General features: G+C 45.1%; 1 protein-coding gene across 4 annotated transcripts in view; it reads left to right on the top strand.

Moving 5' to 3' along the window:
* The window catches only part of LOC136431075 (E3 ubiquitin-protein ligase TRIM71-like), an 88,272-nt gene that overhangs the window by 52,144 nt on the left and 23,176 nt on the right, over positions 1–12,952 (top strand). Inside the window, exon 1 of one of the 4 annotated variants that reach the window (XM_066422292.1) lies at positions 3,857–4,458. The exons of the other annotated variants lie outside the window; for them this stretch is intronic. Within the exon in view, the coding sequence (XP_066278389.1) occupies positions 4,367–4,458 (92 nt within the window). The 5' untranslated portion in view covers positions 3,857–4,366. Of the gene's footprint in view, positions 1–3,856; positions 4,459–12,952 lie in introns of those variants that run through there. 4 annotated transcript variants of the gene reach the window in all.

The raw sequence follows: 12,952 nt of genomic DNA, 5'->3' as shown, positions 1-12,952 counted from the left end.
ATAGGAACGCGGCCAGCACTTTTGCAAACCTACATTACATGATAAGGAACCGGCTTATGTAAGACGACACTCGTAGTTCCTTGTGCAGAGATGAAGTTCGGGTCGGAATCATCAGAAGAGATAGACAAATGCACGCGCACAGATAGAAGACGTCCGTTAAGAAAAGCCTTCCCAGTGCCCCAACTGTTCGGTCTGCCTTCCACCTACCCTCCCCCATCGATCTGTGGACCATTGTGCGGCAGATTTGATTTGCTTATCTCGCGACTTCATTACGGGAAGATTGAACGGCATTTAGGTGCTCATTCCAATCGGGCAGGCTCGGTAATAATAACCTGCTGTATTTACATGGGATGATGGCCGCCGTCTGTTTCACGTCCCCCCACGCCGCCCAGCTGGCAGGACCACCACCTGCGGGACGGCACGAAACGGGACAGGGCGGTCTACGTGGAGGGGCACATTCAGGTCCAAACCACCATGCAAAATACTGCACTCAATATGCTTAGAAACCTTAAGTTGTTTGGGATTGTTAATAACCTTTACACAATCGGGTTGTCGGTCTAAATGGGGCCTTGCAGGCATGGATACTATGACATCATCAATTCCTTTGGCAATTTGGAAGTTGTGTCTTGGAGCTACTTGTTTTTCAAAGTGCATTTAGATTGATAGAGTTTAGCGGTTTGTTGCAGCCATACGTCCGGCTAGCCAGGCTGATATCGTACAATGTTTTGCGGTTCGTGTACGGAGTCATCCCTCCTGACGTACTTCAGAGTTGCCAATCACGCCCAGCGCTTATCAGATCTACATGAATGGATTTGCTGCTGACGTGTTCAAGTACCCATGGCGGTATCCGCTAGATAACCTACTACAGAGCCCCACATGCACACAGAGAATATCCTCGCCTATCGTATACGTTGTCGGCTATTGTCATGAATATTGTAAAAAAATGCACTTACTTTTACTTGTTTCCATGTAAAACATATACAAAATGCCATGATTTTACTGTAGTATATTCAAAACCCTTTTCCAGGCTTCAAATTTTGGATAACAATAGCTTCACCCCTCCCCCCACGAAGAGCAAACATAAAGGCCCCATTTTTCTGGCACTTAAAGTGCCCTTTCATGTACCTGTCGGCCGAAGATTTAAAGAAATTTGTCAGATGTTTGACAGCATATGAACAATACATGAAGGAAATCAGAAAAGGTTAAAGATATATGGCTTCCAAGAATCACAATTATATCAAGTATATACACAAATTTCTATACTTGATTTCGTGGGATTGTTTCAGCGGTTGGTTCTTCCCTGATATATTTCATATGTATACGCAGCGTTCTCATTTGAACGAATCAGGTCATATCAAATATTCATCAATACGGCATCGCAGCGGGTACACTGTGCACGTATGTCCCAACATCAGGGACAGACAGACTCCAGGGCTCCAATCTTCTTGGTGCTATTGTATCGCAAAAACGGCCCATCCAAATCTTATTTTCCGACATCGATGATGATCATCAGTTTACCAGCTGTACACTAAGATTGTACAGCACTGTAACGTTGCTGTTCTAATTATGCAAGCACAAGTAGGAATAAACAATGAGATTACCTAACGAACATAATGTCAGGCAGTACTCAACAATGTCAGTTATGATTTTGCCATAGTCCCTCGCCAGGACAGGTCGTCACAATATCCAACAGTGCCCACTTGAAATTCATGAGCGGGGTGTCGTTACTGGTAAATTAACATATAGATGAATTAGGAACACCGACAATTGGTGAAACCGTTATTGTTACTACATCATTACTGCAGGTTGTACTTTAAATGCCTGTGCTGTAACAATGCTATTTATTGGATGCTTGGGTGGAAAAAGCCATTTCGTTCGTTTAGAGCCTTATGCTCTGAGAGGATCTCAAGATTTTCCACTTTTTACGCCCTTGTTGACGTTACAAATGGTGTTTTTTACGTCTTTTATGCTTCAAGAACAGCAACTTATCATTCATTAATTATTCTAGAATTAATATTACACCACAAATATACCATTGTAGTAAAGGAATCTCAGGTTTTATGTTGCTCAAATCTAAATTCCATTTAGTTTGTTTACATATTGGTTACGCACACTTAGCGGGTCACAAACAAATCGCTAGAGTGAAACATCATAGGATTGCTTCAATTTCTTGACTGAATGTCTGTCTATCATATCAAATGTTGGAGATTTTCCACGCGTATCTTACATCAATGATGACAAATACCCCAACATTAGACTTGTTTGCCGGCGGCAGAAATAATTGGTGCGTATCGAACGCACGGACCATCTTCCTCCAGGTTGGCTAGAACTGAATACGTGCAGTCGTTCGATTTTCCCCCTTTCAGGCAGACGAAAGCTGAAGTAACATACCATCCAGCTGACTTGTCAAGAAGAGCAAAGCACAACTTAAACTTTACTTAAAGTCTTCTTTTGCTTTAGACACCACGCCACCATATGTTGAGGTCACTGACCTCCATTGGACTAGGTTGTTCCGCGGGACGTTCTCATTATCTGTGAGGGGCCAGTTTCAGGTAACCCCTAACAACCATGGGATTGTATATAACCAATAGGAACAACGGGAGGTTGACTTTCGTGATTGATGGTGATGATGATGTTGGTATCATCTATCGCATCTGTCCTAACATCGGTACAGTCAGACACTTGACGGTAGAAGTGCCCTTTTATCCGCACCAATTTGTTCCTTTCATTTGTATGTTTAAATCAAAATTAGAATCACGAAATGGGCTTGGAAATGTCGGAACTTTGTCATCATTTCTTGTCAACAAGTTTCTCACAAATCTTTCTAATCCCCACATGTTTTGTGCAACTGATCATGACTTTCTTGTTTTCCTCCAACTGTTCTTTCTTTCCACTTTTCCACTTTCCCCTAGTCTCCCTAAACGTGAAACTGCCTGCTGTTCCCTGAACAGTACCAGAAGTTGATTACTCCTTCAGATACTACCAAGATTGATCCTCTCCTTGGGGTCCGTTCTTATCTTCCTACATAAATTCTCAAATCGTGACGTGTATCTAAAGATATTTCACTCAAGTTACCGCCCCTGACTGTTTTGGTATTTTTGTGTTTAACTAGCAGACGATAGTCATCGATAGCTCCACGTATTGTATTGTTTAACTTTTGTGATTAAGAGTTTTTCATAAGTTATTACTATCATTCCTTGTACGTATCATTAAAAAATGGTTAACATTGTTTTCATTACGTCATAGCTGCGCCTAAGCTCATTTTTGTCGGTGAAACATTAGCGGCTTGTATGATCTACATTCCGCGTATAACGTTACGTCATGGCCATGTTTAAAACACTTTGTTGCAAAGAACGTACAATCATAACGTTACTTTCTATTGTGACATTTGTTATATTCTATGCTCAAATCTGTCTATTTTGCCTTGTTTTCTGTGTCTGTATGTTATTTTGCATTAAGTTTTCTAGTCAACACTTCAATCCAAGACTGACTTTGTATGATTTCTTTATCTTCCATGCACTGCCACGTTGTTCATTTTCTGTGCGGTAAGCTGATATATTGCTGGCATGATGAAGTTCTTTTCTTCCATGATTGTTTTAGTCGCAAATCAATAAATTATGTCCTAATTCCGTGACCATGGTGACCTCCATGGTGGCGTAAATACATTTATAGTGTCCTTCTGTAACGGGTATAGCCATGTCTTTCTTCGCAACTTAATGTACATGTTTGTGTTTATATTTTCTAATCGATACCGAGGAAACAACAAAGACAGTGATTTTTTGCAGGTTGTTTCACGCATAGCTGTCCCTGCCATTATTTTGTTGCGGACAACAGTGAACGTATACGGTCTTGAACTTCCTTCATCTCTGATTCTTGTCGATTTGCAGCCATCTTGATGCCTGACGATGCTTATGGCGATTTCTTCCTCCTCTCGCTCACCGGTAAAGTGTACGTAGGAATCCCTTTCTCCCTGTGATGTTTTGGGGCGTGTTTGAGCGGCCGTCCCCCCGCCTGCATGTTCTGTGAACGGTCCCCTTCTCTCCCTGCCCCTGCTCGGGCCCACCTGGGCCCCCCATCCTCCCCCTAATGGGATTCCAATCGAATTCAGCCTTCCTGGCAGGTTGGCGAGGTGTCGTACCTCACGGATATGCGCATTTCTGCTGTGCGCCGCGTTTCTGCCGCCTAATGGCGAGCTAATCAGCTTACACCACAGTCGGCTTACCCGGATCGTGGCAGAGCCGTAGCTGGACGCCATCCACCGCCATATTCAGGTGTTTTCTACTTATTTGTGTGACGGAATTTCCGAGATTTCGGATTGGCGCGGCCCCCTCTTGGCCCGCCCCGCCCCTACTGTCCCCCTTTTGTAATGGAGGTGCTCTCCGGCGCGAAAGAAGGATCGTTCTTACGGGACAATAACGTCTTTAGGAGCGGCGGATCCCTAAGTCTCCTGGGGCAAAGGTGAGTACAATAGGGAGTCAGGAAGCACGAAATGTTGTAAAGTCTCATCCTCGTAGTTATAATCCGACATTAAGGGGCCCAGGTAGGGGAGCCAAGGGCGCAAACATAATTTAAGGCGCATCCACTGTATTCATTCCTTCGCGTGCGTCAAAAATGTCGATTTTGGAGACGGACTAGGCTTGCGGAGCGGTGTGATCGGAATGAAAGAAACAGCTTGAGAGAATCGATCAGCGTCTTGTGCAGGCCGGGCCGTCTTATTTCCGATGCTGACGATTTCTTCACTCCGCAGAGGAGAGAAGCTCTCGGTTGCATGTTGTTGCGACATCGTCTTCTGTTGAATCTACCGGTGCATTGTTCTTTGCACCCATGCTTGCCCTCTGTGCCTGCTTTCTCGAGTCGTTACATGACTTTGACACCGTAGCGACTGTGTCTAATCACCTAAAAGTCATCGGTCGACAGTGGAACCGCCCTAGAAATGCCCCTGGGGAGCCCCCGCTCAATCTGGGTAAAGCCCCCATGACTTTTTAACGACAGTCCATCTGAGAAAACAGCGCCTCTCCTCCGCCCCCTCCATCAGTAAATGCGTGTCGGGCCCGCAGAGCCGCTGGACCGAGCACGGAGCCCCTCGCCCGGAAAATGGGGCAGAAAATTTCCAGGGCGACGATACCGGAGCCCCTGGCAAGGTAATCCTTTCTCATGTGTGTTGTCAGTGAAGGGGAACGGGCTTGATGTTGACCTGAGCGGCGGGTTGATTGCGCGGTGCCGTGTTTGTGTGTGGAAGGTGTGTCACCTGGGCCGGCCCCACCTTCTTCCCCGCTCTGTAACAGGTGGGCAGCCGGCCGCCATGACCGTCATGCCTGGACTCTGATTGTCATTTTTTTCCGGAATATTCAGCAAGTGGGCGGAATGCGAAATTTCTTCCTCTGACGTCCGGGGAGAAATAACCCCCAGCTCGGGATTATTTACAGGGAGTTGTGGGAATGGGCGCTTCACCTGGCGGGGCTCTAACAGGTGAACACGGCACACCGACAGGTACCTGCCTATTGTTGCTTCGTCTCGCTCAGTCATTCTTGTCATGACAGTTATAGGTACGCCTGCTGTGTCGCAAATAGAACGTGTCGCTTCTATGATAAGATAACGTTCTGGCTTCTGTTTTTTAATTATCAAGTGATTCCGTTAAGTTCGTTAGGCGCGCCTGTTTAGCCTGTGGCGATGTCTTCTTAGTGTCCTGTGGAAGAATCGTTTAGGTTTTTTTTCAGTATATTTTCCCACACACATTCTTCGTCGATAAGCAGTTAGTATAAACCATTATCACGGTCCAATAATACTAGAATTGAAACTATCAGGCATTGCTAGTTGAAAAGCTTGGTGAACTTTGACCCCTACAGGTCAGAGATTTGGCAGTGTTGACGTCATATTCGGAACTATTGATGGGCAGAAAGAGGGGAAGGAATGTGGAGTGGGGAATCAGGACGATTCATCTTCGGCGTTTTTAGTCTGACCACGCATGTGCGGCGTCAGAACACAGGTGAGCCCTATCTGCTTCTCCCGGGCCTCAGGAGGGCGCCTTTGTCTGGGCCACAATTGATTTGCTACGCGCGAAATTCTGCCCGGCGTGACGCGGGCACTGGCTGGGGTACTGAATGGGTGGTTGTGAGGAGACGGCCTGCCCACATATCATATTTGGGAGCTCTTTATCAATGAGACCTTCCTCCTGTGGTTCACTTAGCGCACTCCTGTATTAGAGCAGACTGTCTGCCGTGCTTAGACATATACGGGAATTCTATCAATTAGGGAAATATGATAAGCGATAAGAAATCCTCTCCTAGCAAGCGTTTATTGCATTAGGGTTTTACAGAGCCTCTGTCGCTCGCTCTGTTGGCTGTGTGCTCGAAGTTGTAATTTTTGCTTAATGGTGTTAAAACGATGGCGGGAGTTAGGTGTGTGATATGGCGCTTATATCTGTTCAAAATCTTCCCGCCATGTGCCTTGTGCTGGCAGGTTGGGTCCTCCCACAGCAGGCATTGGCATGCTGCGCGCGGAGCCGCGCTCCGTGTGACGTGTGTGCTGCGGTGGGGTCCACCGCCGGGGTGGCTGCCATAAAGTGTCTGTAAGGCGGGAACTACAGCCTAAAGCTGGGGGCTCGCTTTCTCCCACTGTTTCTGCGCGTCTGGGAAAGGGACGGGCGATGTGACGACTGTCGGCTGTGTGCTGCACGCTGGTGACCCGGTCGATACGCGGGGAAGTACGGTAGGGGGACGGGAGGGGCCTGGCGACTGGAAACGTCAACTCTGAGGATCCTCACGTTATCTGCCTCTCGTCTGCGCTTTAAATCAGGCTTCCAGAAGATGACGTCATTGTCCGTACAGGTAGGCTAGATAACTAGGGACAAACCGCGGATTGTTGCGGTGTAGTTGTTGTTTGGTATTCGCACGGGAGAGTGGTTAATCTCTCTCCTCACGGTTTTCTGAGCTGGAGTGGTGACGCTATTGGTCTGCCATGATATCTCCAATATTTCATTTGAGACATTGTTTACATGTACCCGAAGTAAAACAGACTGGCAGGTTTTGGCCGCGAATTCATGCCGATGCCGTTCTAAATTCATCAAAAGAATAGAATAGGTGATTACATTAGAACTCAATATATTCCTCAGTGGACCAGAAACATAACGCGTACCAGAAAATAGCTGAAATAGCGTATGTCCAAAATATCCCTAGATAAATGGTGCTAAATAACTCTTTGGCATTTAAAATCTCGTGTTTTTTATTGCTTCAGTATTTCAAAACCTCAAGTGAATAAGAAATCAATGGTTCAATGATTCCCTCCCTCCCCCTTCCCACGCCTTTTGTTCTCAGGAGTTACGGGGTGTCTTTGAATGGGCTTTCTTGGAAGTCCTTAAAAAGAGCGATGAGCCAAAAAATCAAAAAGAGGCGGACTGTTGATCACAAAGGAACACCATGTTATAAAGGTTAGGGTTATAAAGGCAACATTCCAGATGATATGTTTTGAATCTAGGAATTAACGATACTGAAATCATATACAAGTGACCATAGCTGTTCGAAGTTCTAAAACGTGACAATGAATGGAAGCGTTATGTGGAGAGAAAGAAGAGATGTGAAATCGGCAGTCAAATTCAATAAAAAATACAAAAGGAAGGGGCCAGCAACATGATCGATTTGTTTGTCACTTAAATCGTCGTCTAGAGTTAATCGTCGCCCAGTGCAGAGGGAGGCAGTCATTGTTCGTGGTTTATAACGTCGAACGGCTCACAACACTCCCTCCAGGTTCCTCTCCTAGATTGGCAAAATATCCCCTCACGACCCCGCTGGGAGTTTCGCCTCTCGCCGCTTCCCGTTCACTCCAGCCGTGCCCGCTAATTGTTTTAACATGGTTTTGCATGTACCGTTTATGCGATACGAGACGGATAATTAGGGATTTATTTGTCCCGAGAGGAGGTAGATTTACTATGAAAAATGTAACCAAAGGATTGATGGTTGTGGAAAATTTCATGGAGGTAAAGTAAGCTGTTTGAAAAAGTGGGAGGGTGACATAAGATGTGTGCGCGTGCATGTATGTATGATGTATGTGTGTGTGCCCGTGTGTGTGCCCGTGTGTGTGTGTGTGTGTGTGTGTGTGTGTGCTTGTGTGTTTGTGTGTGCTTGTGTGTTTGTGTGTGTGTGTGTGTGTGTGTGCCCGTGTGTGTGTATATATATCTGTAATGCTTGTGTGAGTTGTGAGTAAAACTGTTTTCTAGGGGTCTCTCTGGTGGAAACTAATGTTGAGCTAACACATGTCCCCCCCTCGTTTCTTTCAGTATAGTAGTGTATGTTTTCATGTTTTCGTGCGTGTGCCTTCAAGATTGTCTGACATTTGGCATGCCTCTACTGCGAAACTGATATGTAAAAAAAAAGAAATGTACATGTATGCTGAAGCATGATTTGCTGGATGTTTTCCGATGCATACTTCATTGCCACCTCCTAACTTCGCGCCCTTGAGGTTCTCCTGTCCTATTGGGCATCGCTATCGTCGATTTTCAATATGCGCGCGCATTAGTCACCTCTGGCGCCACAGCAGTTTCATCTGCGTTGGGTATCACCCTCATCGTTGCCCTTTGTGGATGGAGATTACTGGCCAGCGGTCGAAGTTCTGCCTTTCCCTGGCTCCGTGCCTAACTTATATGTAAGATACATTGTAAGGCTCTTGGTTGCCTTTGCCTCTCAATTTCTGATAAACCCGATTAGACAACGCTCGAGATATAACCCTCTCTTGACTTTCAAGTAGAGAATATCTAGAGGTGAAAGTAACGCTGATGGGAATTGTCGATTTGAAACGCGCTGTGGGATTTGTTTTCTGGTTCCGGTTGTTTCTCCTGGATGCCATTGTGGTCATTTTTAACAGTTGTTAAACCTGGAACTAAGCGATGACCCCGGTGGTTAGGACACCGTCCCGCTCAACCTGCGGACCTGATGGCGATAAAGGTGTTAATAATTTCTGACCATGGCGTCTTAACATAACACTTGAAGTATACAACTATGCATACCGCCGGATGTAAGTAATCTTTATCATGGCGATTATTATTTTGTTGCAGATTGTAAAATGTTCACATGATGAGCATGGCGTCTTTTATCATATCATCCTTCTCGTAAGGGGAAGGTCACTTTGCAGCAGTTCGCAGTTACAACACGTGGGGCAGGAGACAGTGTGGGGAGGCGGTAACATCAATATTCTTTTAGAACGACGATCTGCGTTTGTCACTTATATAATGTTTGTATTATGAAGACAATTTTGTTAATCTGCGGATTTCTTAGATACGCAAGAGTATATGTGATGAGTGCTGTTGTGTACGGTACAGACTATACTTGTGTGACAGCCACCCTGTATCACATACCCATCATGGCCGAGGGCTTAGGTCCGCTCCAGAAATAATCTGATTGAGTCGTTTCCTCGGGCCGCAGGGGATTCTGGGAGTCATGATCAGACGATTATATGCCGGTGTTGCCATGGCCATTTTGATAAACGGGTTAAATAACCTGGTTTGATACTTAGAGAGCTTCGCTCAACCTGGGAGAGACTCTTGCCGGATATTGAAATGACGCGATCCACATTTAGATGGGAACGAAATTGCGTTTGCCTTTGCCAATAGTGCCCGGGACGTCCGTATATCTCATTCATTGGCGTATGATGTGGAGCGCGGGACTTCTCGCCTACCGTCCAAATCATCCCAGCTGACAATGATAGTGTATGGCGACAAAAGAACGGACGCAACTGCATACATTACCGTTCCTGTCCAGGGTGCTGAATTGTTTGCTGTTTCCAAAAATGACGATTTTAATCGTTATATTTATGCTAGAGGATAATGAGAAAGAAGCGTGATGTTTCGATTACGTAATGTGTTTGATCGTGTGGTTAGAAAGTGCAGTCACCCATACTGTGTGCAGTGGCCATGCGTAACGAGGGCAGTTTCCTGCATAAGAGAATGCAGTTACATATTTTCAACAAGTACGGAGGCCCATGATTAGCGCATACAATAGCACAAGACTATGGAGTATAGTGTCCCGTGATTTGCGTGTACAGTGACCCACAGTTACTGAGTTCAGAGGAAACAGAGTAGAGAGTACGGGGACCACGACTACCGGTGAGTTCATTCACACACACTAAGGTTACGGTATCCAGATGTATATTTCCCCCTGCAATATTTGGATGATAATTGCTGATGTCATGCCATGAATGTGAAATCGTGACAAGAACAAAGAATGGGCTGTTTTCGTATGAATCGTAAACCCATGATGATTATTTTCCGGATTATTTATTCATAAATATGTGCTCTTCTACGCCACCTGCTATGAATGACGCACTTCGCTGTGGAGTGCTCATTATTGAGTTGACAGACATCCCAGTAGGGGCATTGGGGACAGATACTTGAAATTATCAAGACGATCAACTAGCAAATGTCCTTGGCATTAGATCCAAAAACTATCAGCTCCATTACTCTAAACATTTGCTGTAATCGACTTTGCTTAATATAAGAACCCCCATATTTGCTACATGGTGCATGCAACCTTTTGGAATGTTAAATGGCCTAAGAGTTACCCCGGGTAATCTTCCCTGCATTTCTTACTATGACTGAAATGCGCTACGAATTCGTGGCAAAAAATGATGCATGGTTGCCGTGTGGTCCCCAGGCGGCCGGCATGGTCATTAGGCCATTATACAGTCACGCTATCGTGTCAAACCAGGGTAGTGCCATTTCGGCGGGCTGCATTCCGGGATATCAGCACGCAAGTGGGCCGTGTGGGTATGGCCAGGAGACCTTTACACGGCACAGCGCCCTTCCTATTCTTGTCGTGACTGTGTAAGAAGACCTTTACACGGCACACCGCCCTTCGTGTCTTACCATGACTGAGTGTGAAGACCTTTACATAGTACAGCGCCCTTCCTATTCTTGTCGTGACTGTGTAAGAAGACCTTTACACGGCACACTGCCCTTCGTGTCTTACCATGACTGAGTGGGAAGACCTTTACATAGTACAGCGCCCTTCCTATTCTTGTCGTGACTGTGTAAGAAGACCTTTACACGGCACACCGCCCTTCGTGTCTTACCACGACTATGGCATGAAGTAGCGCGGACACTAGTCTCCTTACATAGATCTACGCAAAGTGGTGTTAGTACGGAATACTTACAAACTAAAAGGGCCGATAGACTTGATTTTTGGTGATGTTTTAACGCGAACATGAACAAATTGTAGGCACCCATAGTTTGTCTTTTGTAACAACTTCGTAACATTTGATTTTGTTGTTACAAATCTATTTGAATGGATGGTTTGTTCTTCACTGTTATAGACACATCTGATCCCACAAACCGTGGAAAGAGACCATGTTTTTATCCTTCAAATTGACAGCATAAAGATATTGCCTTCATTTGGAACCAGTCTCAGAATGAAATACTAATATGTCAACCGTGACCTTGAAAGCAATTCAGCCATTTTGTTTCGAACCCTCTGAGGTGTTGTCAGTGTAACTCGGGAATTGGGACGACCGTAGGGACCTACCAGGTGGCATCGCGCATACAATGAGTTAGGAGTGCGTGACGTCACAAACGTAAATCACAGGTGTGTTCTCTGTTTACGCGACCTGCATAGATTATACAGGCATCAGGCGCTGTGATGATTCCATCTTCATTCGGAACATTATTAATGGTAGCAATGAGCGGTTTTCTGTCGGACATGCAAAGTACGCAAAACATTTCTATTTCTGAACTCCTTGTGCCAAATATGTATCTGATATCCTTCGTGTGAAATTTCACTCCCTCAGCATGCGAGTCTTCCCCGCTCTGACGGCTCTTACAGCCCCTTCTGTACTGTGGTAACTAATGTCTGCACACGGTACCCCTCACGCTGTAATCCGACACCCACCGACCATATTTACCTGAACGATATACCTCCCACCGCGCAGAGATAACCGTGGACTACAGAGATAAACCCGCTGCCTTCATGTCTCAGAGACAGAAGCGGTTTTTAGTCGGGCCCGAAGCGGAATGCTTCATGTCAAGTGTTCACCGATGCGATGCACATTAGGGGCCTGTATAGGTACGAACGTCTGGGGTACCGGCCTCAGCAACTGTACTATCTATGATAAGGTTACTAGTACTCAATATATCGAATCAAAGGTATAACGGTTTAAGATTCACAACAGCGCACCAATACGATTAAACATTCTCTGTACAGAAACGCAAGTCTTGTACTATAAAAGTAAGAATCTATATGCTCTGAAGAAATTTCTAGTCCCCGACATCAGAATATTTACGTATTGTATTTTGAAGTCGACCTGTGTACCAAAGTTGTGGAGGGATCTAAGGTAAGGTTTAAGGTATTTGGAAGAAAATCTTACCTATGTTAAGAACACGCCCCTTGGACGGACAATCAAGATGCTATTTCGATAATCTATTCGAGGGTGCATACATCTTTGTGTGGTATCATATTACCTTTTCAAAGAGACAAAGGACCATGGGCAGGATCAAAGCTTCAGGTATTCAGAGTCGAGTCACGGACATTACCTAACACAAATGTTGTCCATTGACAGCTGCACATAGCCAAATTTGAAACATAAACTCTCACCGATGCCAAAAAAGAACGCTCAACAGCTGGGCATCATTATTCGGCAATGAAGAAGTCAACCAAAGCCAATACTGCAATCAAGGAAAGTTCTGTGAATAATCCTAGGCCGAATTTATCAGTTTGTCTTCAGTTTTTTTTTTGGACCTGGGCCTTTCATTCTGTCTACCGTTAGATAGTCACTTAGTTAGCCTCTCTGTATTTTCATATTAGTTTTGTTTATAGACTGCTAAACGTTTGAAGCGAGATGGATCAAATGTCAAGGTCACTTTGTCAACGATGAGAGGCGTGTAAAAACCCAAGTTCATTCTTAGCATAGCATGTTGATGAGGCTATAGATTGAGAAACAATGATAATGCTATCACTGTACGTGTGTTACTTTA

This window comes from Branchiostoma lanceolatum, chromosome 3 (assembly GCF_035083965.1).
Source record: "Branchiostoma lanceolatum isolate klBraLanc5 chromosome 3, klBraLanc5.hap2, whole genome shotgun sequence".
NCBI classification, from domain to species: Eukaryota; Metazoa; Chordata; class Leptocardii; order Amphioxiformes; family Branchiostomatidae; genus Branchiostoma; species Branchiostoma lanceolatum.
The sequence above is the reverse complement of the archived record's forward strand: the minus strand, read 5'-3'. Positions and strand labels throughout refer to the sequence as shown.